The sequence below is a fragment of the Perna viridis genome, chromosome 9 (genome assembly GCF_037379345.1).
Source record: "Perna viridis isolate PV_CMFRI_1.1 ecotype Kerala chromosome 9, ASM3737934v1, whole genome shotgun sequence".
In the NCBI taxonomy this organism is placed as follows: domain Eukaryota; kingdom Metazoa; phylum Mollusca; class Bivalvia; order Mytilida; family Mytilidae; genus Perna; species Perna viridis.
Window position 1 is genome coordinate 38,748,433 of NC_142453.1, and position 14,994 is coordinate 38,763,426.

The 14,994-nt window shown below is 34.3% G+C and overlaps 1 protein-coding gene and 1 pseudogene across 1 annotated transcript in view; one reads left to right on the forward strand and one right to left on the reverse strand.

Annotated features, from left to right (window-relative positions):
* LOC148608409 (uncharacterized) overlaps window positions 1-10,118 on the forward strand; it is a 34,272-nt gene extending 24,154 nt beyond the window's left edge. The window contains exons 13-16 of the mRNA XM_088543882.1: window positions 734-2,182; window positions 2,695-3,739; window positions 3,969-4,071; window positions 9,760-10,118. Coding sequence (XP_088400008.1) covers window positions 734-2,182; window positions 2,695-3,739; window positions 3,969-4,063 — 2,589 coding nt within the window. The 3' untranslated portion in view covers window positions 4,064-4,071; window positions 9,760-10,118. The remainder of the gene's footprint in view (window positions 1-733; window positions 2,183-2,694; window positions 3,740-3,968; window positions 4,072-9,759) is intronic.
* LOC148608410 (uncharacterized) lies at window positions 5,094-9,063 on the reverse strand (annotated as a pseudogene).
* Window positions 10,119-14,994: the final 4,876 nt, after the last annotated feature.

Sequence of the window (14,994 nt, forward strand, 5' to 3'; positions counted from 1 at the left end):
CGCATCTCTTATTTTAAATTTTGATCCGAATTAATTTTGGGGTTTCACATGGCAAAGCATGGACTTCGCCATTTCTAAATATGAGGACAAGGGAGAGCTCATCTCTTATCCGTTGTCTTCATACAACACTGAAAGGGATTGAATGAAACTTTCACAGAATGTTACCATTTTGCACCTCCTATTTTAGATTTTGATTCGAATAAATTTAGGGAGCCAAAAGGTGTATGTTATAAAATGGGGGAATGGGGATATCAAGTTAGCGAGCATTGCTCACAGTTTTTCTTGTTTATTTATGAAATGGCTGAACATGAAAATATTTAAAACAATGTGATGTGTTAATTTAGTGCGTTGGCATCAAATATAATGTTGATGGTTACAGCAGATACAATGTTAAGTCCTTATAGGAAACAAATTTGTTCGTTGTATTTGAGCCATCTAATTACAATTAATTCTACAGATTATTCTATATAGACACTGCAAGTACGGTCTAACAGCATTCCCTTTTGCTTTTAGTTCATAAGACGTCTGATCAGCCAATCAATATCAGCTGTCATGATTGTAAAATCAATATTTAAATGTAAAAATCCGAGGATTCTAAAAAGCTCATATGAACAGAGGGAAAAATTAAATATTGTTTTATGTTGCATGCAGTGAATAAATGCAACTATTTTAATGAAACTGATGTTTAGTTCTTTATGACTTCTTAATATGTTGTTCAATGTTATCATTTCAGATAGGGGAATATTCTAACAAAAAAGAATTACGCACCCGATACTATACACCGACATGGAATGGTAGCTGTAGCCGTCCGGAATCATGCACCGAATGCCCAGCCTTTAGGACGACAAAGTCACGTTATATGCTGCAAAGTACAACTAATAAAGATTCAGCAACACTTGTAGCATTATTTGCTGTTTCTTTATCTGGGGCAGACCCATACAAATGCGGAAAACTACAGCTTGGAAATTTTTATCGCGCTTTAGCAACTATATTTACTTTACGTAATCTCTCGCCTCTACCATATAATCTTCGTGGCTTAGTGTTGGATACATGCTCAAATTCGCTTCGAATTGACAAAGATCTGTATAGTTTATTATCAACTGGTTCTCTCTGCAACTATGCAACAAAATTTGACGGCGCCATAAATAACTCAACATTAGGTGGCGTAATCACTTCCTCAACAAAAAATGTCATGGCTGCTAATCGTGTCTTGGCCCCATTAAAAATACCTATCATTGGAACATTTGCCACCTCCAGAGTTTTAAATGATAAATACACGTTTCCGTATGTAGCACGAACGATTTCTCCTGACTACCAGGAGACTGCAGCCATAGCAGACATATTAAGTCAGAACAATTGGACGTATATCTCTGTAGTATACTCTAGGGATGTGTATGGACGAACAGGTTTTTCTAACTTTAAATTACAAGCAGGAAAGATAGGTATCTGTATTGCACTCTCTGTTACAACCCCTTCCGAAAACTCTAAAGATCAAACAAAAAAAGCCTTGTCACAGTTATTGACAATTGATGGTTCTAACGTGATCGTAATAATTGATTTGAATCCAAAGCAAACGTTAGAAGTAGCTAAAGAACTAGGTATTGCGAATAAATTCTTATGGATAGGCACTGAAACTTGGGGAACACTGCAATTTGACCGTAATTTGATGAATGATTTGGCAGGTTCTCTTACCGTTGCTATGAGGAATACCATGGTTACGAGTTTTAACAATTACATCAAAACATTGACGTATGATAAACATGACGACATACCTAATGATTGGTTTGAAGAATTCTATCAACAAATACACAAATGTCAACTGCCAACTGCAAGGATGGTGTACTCGATGTATCCGTTATGTAATAAATCCGAAACTATCACTAACGACCTTTTAAATGTGGACGATTATGTCATCTATACAACCATTGCTGCAACATATGCCATTGCTAAAGGCATTCAAGTCACTAAAGATAAGAATTGTCCTACAAAACCTACTTTTAGTGATTGTTTTGGGGATAATAAAAACCGCGAAATATTGTTTCAAAACTTACTAAAAACCAAATGGTCTGGCTGGACTGAGGATGCAGGATTTGACCTGAAATTTAATGATGATAGATTCTGGGACGTTGGTTACGATATGTACAACCTAGTAAAAGACAGTGAGTTGTTCAAGTACAAAAAGGTAACAGTTTATATCACCTTACAAAACGATACATGAGAAATGCATAATGATAAAAATTAAATGAAGAAGTGCAGATCTGGATGTTAAGTTGAAAGTAAATTAAAACTATTGCCTATTCAGACACAAAAAAAATCCAGTTAAAACAAATATTGGCGAAACTAAAATGTAAAAAAAAGAAAGATCTGCACTAGAAAAAGTGAGAAACAAGGAGAAATCCGTGTTCAAACAGAGCTGAGAACAAGACAAGAGGCAAAAACCAATACGCTCAAAACACAACGATACTAAAATATACACACAAAAAGAGTCGTATTTTCTCCTTCTTAAACTTAAATGCACGAGAAGGATGAGCAGTTCTTGCATTTTTTTTTCATGTCATTCACCGCGCTGTATTATCAACACTTAATCTTCCTGTCTAAAAAAAAACAATCTCAAGTTCAGCTGTTAGGTGCACAAAGCATTGTTGTTCATATAATTGAAGCTTATTTTGAGAAAAAAGGTTTCTTTTTTTTCAGATTGGAACAACGGTTACTGACCACACATTTTCCCATGTACCAATACAAACATACCGTCCAGAGACGTTCACTTCAGAATGTATCGTTCCTGAAGGTTGTTCTTGTGAGGATGTTGTTTCAAAACCTAGTTTATCTTTACTGGCGCAACCCCAATCTCCAGATTCTAAAGTGAAAGAACCACGGAATTATTACCATTATAAATCAAATTTAAGTAAAACTTCACTTTACACATGGCCTACATGGGCCATTGCTGTTTCTGTCCCTACGTGCATTGGATTATTTATTGGACTTTTCTTGTTTTTCTTTTTTATGTGCGCCTATCCAGTCCGTGGTGGGACTACTATTCTTGGCTTCATGGCTATATTTGGAATTTTATGCATATATGCCATTAATTTTGCTTTCTTTATGAGAGCTTCTGAGATTACGTGTGGTATAAGACGTGCCCTTATGGGTGTGGTCTACGCCATTGTTTTTGCAGCATTACTTATAAAATCCATCGACAATTGGAGATTTAGTACTTCTGAGTATAGTCTTCAGAAATATACAGGAATAACGAGCTCTTGTTCATTATTTCTAATAGCTCTTGGTATTGTAGCTGTTCAAGTAATCATTCCATTGGAATGGTTGGTTATAGTTCACCCAACCGCCAGCGTACTAGCCAAGGGTAAACGAAATGATTGGTGGTACTGTGATCCAGTGGAAAACCATGACTATTCATTAGCCTTGTCAATGACTTATGTTATATTTTTGGTGCTGCTCACCGCACTTTTCTCTGGTATGTCATGGGACAGTGGTAGTAACAACTATGAGTCGCGGTGGATTTGTGTGAGTTGTATCAGCACAGCAGGGTGTTTCCTTGTTTGGATGGTGGTGTCTACGAACGCAGGACCAAATTATAGAGATCCAGCAGTGGCATTGGGAAACTTTTTTAATGCCACTGCACTTCTTTTTTGTTTACCTGTAAGGAAATTGATTTTGATGATTTCTGTAAAGAAAGATAATAAGAAAGAAAGAGATGATGATATATATGCGAACATGGATAACAGTAAGTATATAATTTGTATTGTTCTATCGTATACTTTATTATTAAAATGCTGTCAAACTTTGTTGCTTTTGTCGGCAATAAAAAGAAGACAAATAAAAATTAAACATGTTTAATGGGAAATTGTTCTTACCAATCGCATTCACTATGTATCACTTTGCGCATTAAGGGTACTGAATATTATGTATTATTTGGTGAATTTTTTTTAAATAATTGTTATATGTTTGTGTAGGTAACGACTTATATTCATCAGTATATCAGAATGACGGGTTTGAAGATTTTTACCACCCACTAGAGAGAAAGCTCCAAGCAGAACATGGTTTTTAGTGCTTCATGTAAGTAAAAGAGACGAGTGAGCACTCTTTAAGTAGTGGAGTATGATAGCAGGAAATGTGTGCTTTAGCGCGTTACGTAAGAAAGAGACAATACTGTTTCATCAGTTAAACATGGGGATACATATGTGTTTTAATGTTGAATTCAGGGTAAACCTTACCATATTTACAGATAGCAACAGGTAGGGATAAAACTAGAAGGCCGTTCATAGTATTAAATCAATGTACCAAAGTGTTAACCGATATCCCTAAGTTGAGGTGCAATGTCTAAGCAAAAAAAAAAAAAAGGAATGAGCAAACATTAATATGGGTAAATCATACAACCCGCCCTTTATACGACTTATATGTTTATATAACTCCAAAAAATCAGAATAGCATGAGGCATATCCTCAAATAAATCAAAAGGCAAGAATAAGACAAAACGCAAAATAATTGATAACAATATGATCTAGCCCATTAAGCTTTCTTTATCAAGATATTCTAAAAATGAAAGAAATACACCCACTGAAAAGTACCTTTTTCTATACATAAATAGAACCACAAAATAAATATACATAAATAACATAATAAATGAAACTATCTCAGATGATTAACTACTATGAAAAGGTTTCTAAAAACAGATTCTCCTCTAACACTCAAGTGAACTCCATCCTTAGCAAAAAAATTCTAGGAATAGAACCTGGTGGCTGCACAAATGGCTCAAAAGATTTAGCAAGTTAAAATTCAAATCTCTTTAGAAGTGTCAAAAGCTGCTAAACAAGGTAAAAAAGTATAAATTATAACCTTACATTTCAGCACATCTCTCATCAAAGTAAATACAATAAAATGATACTGTACAACCAAATCAAAAATAAGACTACTACCAATATCCACAGTGCCTACATGCAAGATAAGATGACTGAAAGTATTGATATGCAATTTATTATCCTTAAGGTAAAAATGTTAGCACCAGAAATAGTAGTAATCTCCAGCGTATGAATACCACTTAAATGTCTACTGATAGAATCAGAAATAAACAGCATTTGCTACTTGCAACTTGAACTAGCCTTATCTCTAGAAACAGACAATTTGTCTTCAAAACTCGACATAGATCTAGATCTTATAGGCGTCTTTCTGCCAATCCCCGTGTAGTTGAATCAATTCAGATGGAACTCGAGAATGAAAGGCACACGAAGCACCCCCGCGACGAAAAGAAAAAAGAAGAATAAAGAGAAGAGTCTAAATTGCACAATGCCAATAACTGACGAAGTTTAGATTGAAAATCAGAGTAAGTGAGAACTCGCTAACGTGAAACAACGGTAAGAAGAAATGCAGGGTCTGAACTATTAGCTGGTACCAACTTAATCAAATTAAAAAAAAGGCTTCTACTGGACACAAAGGAGAATCATGTATACAAACTAAAGGAGTATCTAGAAGTCTTTGGCCAAACTGAATAGTTTTAAACCAAACTAACTGAACGTTTGGATAACTATTAAACAGAATAATATTTACGTTGAATCTGGAACCCGATTGGATTTTCGAGACATGAGAAAAAAAGTTAAAAAAAAAAAACAAAAAAAAAACAAAAACAAAAAAAAACAAAAACAAAAACAAAAAACAAAACAAAAAAAAAACAAGAACAAAAAAACACCACCACCAATATGTAGAATCATTAGGCTTAGACATATAAAAAAAACTTGTACATATCTAACAATTACTGTTGAGTTATAGGTAAGGCTCTACATGATAAATGTGGATGCAATCTAGAAATACCACTGTACAAAAGTTTTACACAAAACTAATCCGACTCTTCAGAAGGGAATTTTAACCCCAAAAACAAATACAATGTCTTAACACCGCTTACATGATTCGGAATAGAAGCAAAACTCTTAAAAGAACGGCTCAAAAAGTCTAAAAGGGATAATATCAAAAATCGTAGGTTATGACTTAAAACAAAAAAAAACAAAAAACAAAACAAAAAACAAAAACCAAAAACCAAAAACCAAAAAAAACAAAAACAAAACAAAACAAACAAACAAAAAACAAACAAAAACAAACAAACAAAAACAAAAAACAAACAAACAAAAACAAAAAAAACAAAAAACAAAAAAAAAGTAAGAAGTAAAATGTACTTTGAGGTTTCTGTAAGTTCCTTTAGCAAAGGCTGCCTTTTTAGAGATCATTGTATCTTGTACTAGCTCACTTAAGTTTACATCTGTAAACTTAAACAAAAAGATGAAACTACCATGGAGCAGAAAACAAACTGAAAATAACTATCCGGACCATCCACTTCCTCCCATCCATATATTTCAGCCTCCGCTTAAAAAGAATTCTGAAATTGTGCACCTAAAGCAACCTTGTAAGCATGTCAGCAAGCCTGTTGTCTTCAGAAGATATATTTTAAGCCCTTAATTCAAACTCATACGCTGCTGTAAAAAATAATTTCCCGCAAATTAGACTGCATGAAAACATTTCCACGGGCACCCGTATTGATCACTGTCACTGACGACAAAAAATTCTAATCTTCTTAGCCTTGAATAAAGATGACCACAACTTTAAACAAACCACTGCAGTGAGCAACTCTTAAGCGTTGATATGTAGAGCCTTTCTTACTATAAACCTAGGAAAAATAATACTGAGAACCGGAAATACCATCATAACCGACCAAAGAAGAATCATTAGACAAAAGTATATCTGGCTCTGACCACTCCTCAATGCTCATCATAAAAACACCATTGTAGGTAAGAAGAAACCTACTCCACTAAAAGAAATCTTTTTTTATCATAATTGGGAATCGTCTTTATTTAAGTACTAGGACCACTCGGAAAAGCGCGTAACCATGTCAATAAACGAGAAACAAAAATACGCCCCGGTCCAACACAATTATTTACAAAATGCAATTTGCCGAGTAAAGACTAGTTTCTTAATGAACCAGAGATTAACCAACTTGAGATTAACAGCCGCTCCGGAGTGATAGAAAGAGTCTGTGTATCAAATAACACACCGAGAAAAAAATTGTTGTTGAAGGAGGCACCGCCTTCTAAACAAACTCATCTAAACTACCCTCCTTTAAAACCCAACCTAACTTCTCATAACCAACAGACGCATCTGCAACCAACTTACAACCCGCAAAATCATTTAGATAACTGATGACTTCTTGACCAAAATGATTTACCATAATAAATTGCACTGCATTTGTCACCCTCTGACAGATAAAGACAGCATACCGTAAACCCATAGACAAAACCCGATAAAAAAATTTATGACCGTTCCATGAAAAACCAACTAAATTCCAATCACCAGGGCAGTTAGGAATCAGACGATAGGTCCGTTTTAAATTCCTCTTGAAACATAAACAACCCAAATTTTTCTGTTGATCATTTCTACAAGATCATCAACAGATGGATAGTTTAACTGGACTACCAAAGTACTTATTTTTTTTAAGATTCATCATATTGCTAGAAACTTAAATCCAGAATAACCATACGGTCTTCAGAATCCTTTTTGGGGACTGAATTGAGTAGAGACATTACCATGTTTGAAACAAACGGATTTGATTTAAAAGGACCTAAAACGCTACCATACGAACACTCCTTCTTGAGATAATTGATCATTTGATCAGCAAAATTTGTAGCGCCTGGTGATTACAATTTGAAACATACTCCGAATTAAAACCCTCACAACTCAATGGGAATCTAAACATTCATTAACATCCCTATACTGATAATGTACTAACATACGTTTGAAAAAAACTTAAATTAAAATTAAATTATTCTTCACCTAAAAAGTATTGGGTAATTTTGAATTGAAAACTTTTTTTATGAATTATAATTAAGTTTTCTAGACCGTTATCTCCAAATATGTCAAGTAACATTCATAACTCATAATTAGGACAACCTGGGTCAGACTCTATAGGTGGGCTAACTGTTTATTATGCTTTAATTAACAAGTAGCACAAATGTGTTGTACCTGCCTGCTCACACCTTTACTATCTTTTGTATGCGGCCCTTTTCTTTTGAATTCAGAACAAAACCAAACCATTGGTTTCCCACTTCCACCTGTTTTCCCTTTTTGAATTTTGGCTCTAACTGAACTTGCTAATAAAGGTGTTTTTATATCAGACGGATCATCCCCCGAGTCATTCTGACCCGATTCAATGCGCCTTATCCAAGCTGCGTAAAATTGTAAAAGAGCTTTCCAATCAAACAGTTCATAATAAAACAATATTTTTAAGTAACTTTAAACGGCCTTCTTTCTCCAATACATTTCTACATGAAGTGATTATCTTGAGTTCACCTGCTACAAAATTGATTGTACTTTAAATCGTCAAATTAAATTGATTTGTTTGCATATTCTAACAGTAGTTTTGACTGTGGACATTCCTGTGGGTATTTAGTCTTATGTTTTAATGACACCAACGATCCCGATATGTTCCTCGATCTTTTCTCACCATATATATATTATATATATTTGTGTTTATGTTTATGAATAGCATCACACGAATCGTCTGAATCAGTCGTAACCGAACTGATATCACTGCTACCCGAATCGTCCGACTTATCTGAACTAGAATCAGTAAATAAATACAATGACTTCAATTGTTTTTTACCGACCCGCGTAATTTAGCACTTTTGTGTGAGTCTTTTATAGTAACCTCATCTATATGATTCGTACCTGATTTCTCTCTCTTCTTTTCAGCCCTATCGTCATCCGTTCGTCTCTCCTGGTCTTTCCACCAATTGCACCTTTCTGCTCAACTATACCTAATGAAGAATAACTCTCATGCTCCTCTAACTGAAGCAATTCCTCCTGCTCTTTTTCGATAGTCGACAACAGCTCCCTTTTACGAATCTTCTTTTGTAACTTTTCCTTCGCACTCGAACCAATTCCGCGTTCAATTTTCACCAAAAAGGCTGTGCCTACGCACGGACGTAACCGTTGCTCTCGAATATCTGACTTGTGTTCTACGAACAACACAGACGCACAAACCAAGAAAATACCGCTCATACCAACCATTTAGACCATTAGATTTAGATGTTAGATGTAAATTTAGATTACAATTTCATCTAGTGGAACAATTTAGGCTACTGACAAAACATTAGCTATCGAACGTGCGAGGAAACATTTTGCCTACTACATAACATTGCTTATCTCTATCTTAGTGAATACATTATAAGAACCTTCTGAAAATGATATAAATGGAAAAGCGTGGATGACACATGATGGTTTCTAAATTATAATGTAATTTGCTTGTTTGAGTGGTGATATAAAAGAATTAAAAATAATTGCACGCAGTGATCTTATATACATTTTTGTACCTCTAGTTTAAACTTTTATAGCAATTTGATTTGTAGTTTATCTATGAATTATCCCCCTTGGCAATACTATGCTCTATTGCTTTCATTGTTAAATATCTTAAAGAACAGAAAAGTATTACAGAGGACAGCATTTAGTAAAACAAGTCCAACTAAGGAAAATTTTTTATTGCATTTCTAAGTTACAAAAAACCTATGACGGAAAACTGTCAATATCAGACAACTTCAAATATCTGAAAAGAAATATCACAGATTAAAAAAACAAAACAAAACAAAACAAAAACACACAATACTGGGATTTCAGTTCATGTGTGCCAATTCTTAAATTATTACCTATAAAACATTACCTGTATGGTGTTTGAATGTCCATTCACCAATTTACTGTATTTAATTACAGGTTATAAAGAGTCACGTTTTAGTTGTAGAAAGAGATAAGAGGAATGCCCACCCAGGGAAGACCAATGAGATGAAAAAAGATACCTTCTAGCTTCAGGCTACACTGATTAATGGACGACTGCATTATTGTATTTCTAAAAGAGTTTCATTTTCAATTGCTACTAAATCAGCTCCATTCTCATTTCAAGCACAGAATGTATGTTACTTGGAAAAACAATTACTTATCAGTAGAGGTTGGGATATTTTTGTTATACTCTTACTCAAGATTACTTTAACCTGAAAATTCTTTTCTTACCCATTTCATTGTGTTATAGTGAAATTTTGTTCTGGGCACACCCCTAAAATAGTAACAAAAATCCATAATTATATTGCACGACTACTCTTGAAATAAAGATTTTCTGAGTATTAGGCATTTTTCATACTTTAGATTGTTTTTATTTTTGATTGAAACATATACGCACTTGACTTAATCTTACAAAGTACAAAGAATGAAAGAAGAGATTGATAGCAAGCTGAGAGATGAACAAGCTGGATTTAGACAAGAACGATCATGTGTCGACCAGATTGCTACACTCAGAATAATTATTGAGCAAACGATCGAATGGCAGTCATCCCTATATCTAAACTTTATTGACTTCCAGAAAGCATTTGACAGCATAGATCATAAGGTCTTGTGGAACATTCTAGGACACTATGGGATTCCACCTAAGATTATTTCCATGATTAAGTTACTGTATGAAGAATTCTCTTATCAGGTCATACATGCTGGTACATTGACGGATCCTTTCCCTGTAACAACTGGCGTAAGGCAAGGATGCATTCTCTCTCCCCTTCTCTTTCTCATAGTCATCGACTGGATAGCAACAACAGCTTACAACGACCCTCATGGTATACAATGGACACTAACATCTCGTCTAGAAGACCTCGAATTTGAAGACGACATATGCACACTATCGCATCGTCTTCAAGATTCCCAACACCATGTCAACCATCTCGAAGAAACAGCTAAAAGAACAGGATTGTATATCAACACAGCCAAAACCAAAGTCATGAGAATCCAACAAAACCAGATGGATCCAATATTGGTAAATAACCAACAGATAGAGAATGTAGATAAATTTACGTACCTTGGAAGTGTCATGAGTACAACTGGAGGCACTGACGAAGATGTACAAGCCAGAAAGATGAAAGCATTACAGGCTTTTTCCATTCTAAAGCCAGTATGGAAAAGTAGAACACTGAGAACGGCTACTAAGATCAGAATTTTCAACAGCAATGTTAAGTCTGTCCTGTTATATGGTTGCGAGACCTAGAGAGAAGCAGAAAACACCATGAAATCTATACAAGTCTTTGTTAACAAGTGCCTAAGGAATATACTGAATATCAGATGGCCAGAAAAAATAACAAACAAGAAACTCTGGCAAAGAACAAAACAACAACCAATAGAAAACACCATTCGAACCCGAAAATGGAAATGGATTGGTCATACTTTAAGGAAGAACAATAAAAACACTACAAAGCAAGCTTTAGATTGGAATCCCCAAGGGCAAAGAAAAAGAGGAAGACCAAAGAACACCTGGAGGAGGGGTTTGAACTCTGAACTGAAGAGAGTAGGACTAACGTGGAAGAATTTTGACACCATCGCCCAAATCCGAAGCGAATGGAGAGAAACTGTAGTCGCCCTATGTCCACCCATGGACGAAGTGGAATAAATCATCAATCACTCTTGAAATAAAGATTTTCTGAGTATTAGGCATTTTTCATAGATTGTTTTTATTTATGATTGAAACGTATACGCACTTGACTTTTTTCAACGATATGATTTATTTATCTCTTTTGGAGGATCGTGTGTAATGGACATGCAGAAGTAACCATAGGACGCCGTGTTTTTTGTATTTCTTTTAATTTAGGGTAAACAAATGAAGGTTAATTTACAAAATTACTGAAATGATTAAATCCAGGTAGTAGTCAAAGGCAAAGTCCGTATAACTAACCATGTCAACATCAGGGGCTGATTGGTACAGGCGTTTCAAAATGAAAGGTAAGTCAAACAAGGTTTTATAGCGCTAACTCCCCCCCCCCGCTTCCATCACAGTTTATTATTTCCGGTATATCTCAACACGAATGGGCAGTATATAAATTGTCACTAGCCACTGAATCGGTAAAATCAGTAGTCAAAACAGTACAGAAGAAATAAGTTTCCAGACTAAGAACGTTTTCTGTTAAACAAATGTCAGTCTTCGTATGTCACTACCAGCCATCCGTAGTGGCCGTCCGTTCACACTTAACATTCTGCTGAAACATTTGGTTACAAATATAAGCGCTAATATTGCAGGTATGATATAATGTAAAATGTACAGTAAAACATATCAGTATAGTGAAAATATCAAAACCGGAACCGAACCAGAATAAACAAAAAACCTGACTTAATCTTCTGTCTCGTCATATCATTGCTTTAAAAAAAGAATCAAATCTTTCAAAACCGAGCGCCTGGCTAATGCAAACTAATCTGACAGCATAAACGAGGTTCTCCAAAATAGAGAGGTTTCACTGCTAAGTCTTTTTTCAGTGGTATTTATTTGTTTTTGTGACAATATTTTAAAATATTTTTGTAATATGACGATTAAAGTTTTCTTGAATTCACCTGTGTTGATTATATTTATATATATGAAAAAAGAAAAACAATTATATTGAAAATCGTAAAGATTTGCATGTATTAATCTAAATACAGCAAAAACAAAAAAAAAAACAAAAAAAAAAAAACGAAACAGATGTAATGGAAGGTTATATATCCTTAACCCAAAATACAGCCAAGATATTGAAGTCATTGACGGAAAGGGAAATTAAGGCGAATATAATTACTTTGTTCAGATGATTGGGTTGGATACATCAAATCACTCAACACCTTGAAAATTTCATCTATCGCCTCTATGTTGGAAATAACGTCACTGAAAAACTAAACATTACTGCAGTGTTGCAGTCTAGAGTAATAAAGGTTTAAATTCAGAAATTTGTGCGAAAGAGTAATCCAGGGAAATCAAAAGAATGTAATCCAGGGACAAAAACCAGACATGGAAAACAGACAAACACAACAAAAAAAACCATAACATAACCAAAATAATACATACAAAATAAGAAAACTAAATGAGCAATTCGGACTCCACTAAAAACTTGGCACATGGACCAGGTGTACCGGTAGGGTAAGCGTCCCCTGCTTTTCTAGAAACACCCACCGAGTTGCTCATAAAAAGTCAAGTCCGGGGTAGACGGAAAAAAAAGACTGACAATTGCATTTATAAGATCGCTCAGTTAGTTTTTGATACACCTGTCGGGGATTTAAAAAATATCAATAAATTCATAAAAAAATTTAAAAATCGTAACAATAATGCACGTAATAATTTCTGACTTCAAAAATACAGCAACAAAAATGTTATAATGACATTGTCTAAATTGAGTCATATATCTTCAATTCGGCATAATAGAACTTAGTGTGAACAGAATACAAAAAATAAATAAATAAATAAATAAAAAAAATCAAAATAAGATTGCTGTAATTTGCCCTTATAACGATTACACTTCTGGGATCGAAGTTACATAATGACTCCAAATGTATATAGTCCTCAAGAAATATGTGATGAAATATACTCCAAAACATAATACAAAATCATTGATTTTTATTCGTAATTAACAAATTTGATTTTAGTCGAAAACACCAATTATCTTATCTGTATAACGCGGAAAAAAGGAGAAATTAATATAATTAAAAGAAAATCAGTTCTTATTGAAGTGAACACGGAAATGAACGAAGTTCTGTTATAAAAAAAAATATTTGAGTCTTTTAGTCGATTTAAAGGTTTAATATCGTTGCAGTTAGTCTTTTCACAAAAGATATAAGACGATGAAGAAATGTTTTTTTTTCATATCAAGGAAAAGCAACACTGATAAAGAAGTATAAAGACACTCTCTAAAAGTTAATGCTAGCCCTCCATTTTCCGCCATGATGCGACATAAATGAACAATGATAAAATTGAGTATCCGTGATTTATTTCGATTATAACTAGACAGTTTGCGTGCTTTTTGCATAATTGTGTCACTGAAGGTAACCTTATACTCCGGGTAGGAAACCCATAGAAAATATCTACCAGACCACAGGGCTGGCTACATCAAAAAGTTACCTGTCCTGATTAAAATTTACCAGCCCTGAAAATTTATGCAATAAAATGCCAATCAATTTTCCTTTTCAGATTCTAGTGTATTTTGATGTTTAAAATGTTAGCATGACAAAAAAGAATAATTTGATAAACCTTAAGATGTTCTGTAATATGTATGACTTATGATTTGTCACTTGATGAAAACACACTGCAACAAGTGCATATGTAATTGAGACACTACTGATGACTTTGAAGAGCATTTCATTTTAGCGGGTTGATTTTCGGTCTATTCAGTATGCAATCTGAAAAGTTCTGCTGTAAGTAAATAAAACTTAAATTTTGATTTCATTTATTGTTACTTTACTTTTAAACAAATTGAAAAACTTAGTCACTGTCAATAATTATCCTCAGACTCATCTCCAGACAGCTGAACAGCATAGTTGACAATGTAACTTTCCATGCGAGTTGTCGCACATTAACCATTCGAAACTCTGTTTTAAAGCACAATTAATCGTTTTGGCTTAGATTGATCATACAATTTATTTGCTTTTCGGAGGGGGAGGGAAGTCCAAAATATTGTCATAAAGACACAACTTTTACAAATACATTTTTTTTCCTTTCCGTCAATATTTTTGTTTAATAAGCGCGATCGCTATTGGTTGATTTAATGAAAATCAGCCAATGGGATTTGATTTGACACATACAAGGGTTTACCACGCTCCCTACAGAGATCGAGTCAAAACACGTGATAATGTAACGTTACATGATCGGTTTGATTCTTAAGTTCCGTTATGAATGAGGTAATACAGAGAACTCGTTACGAAAATAGAAAAGGGTAATACCAATAACCTGTTAAAATAGCACGACCACCGGGCGGTTAAAATTTAATATTTGGCCGACCGATCGTAAAACAGGCAGTCTCGGGATGTCCGGCGGGCTATAATTTTCAACTTCGATATTATACTTCCGCCATATTCGGCTGTCCTATTTTGTGAACACACGCAGCGCACAACAGAATTTATAAAAAGAGAGCAATTAAACTTTGTCTTTAAATATGAATAAAATGAAAGAAAAGGCGAATAAAG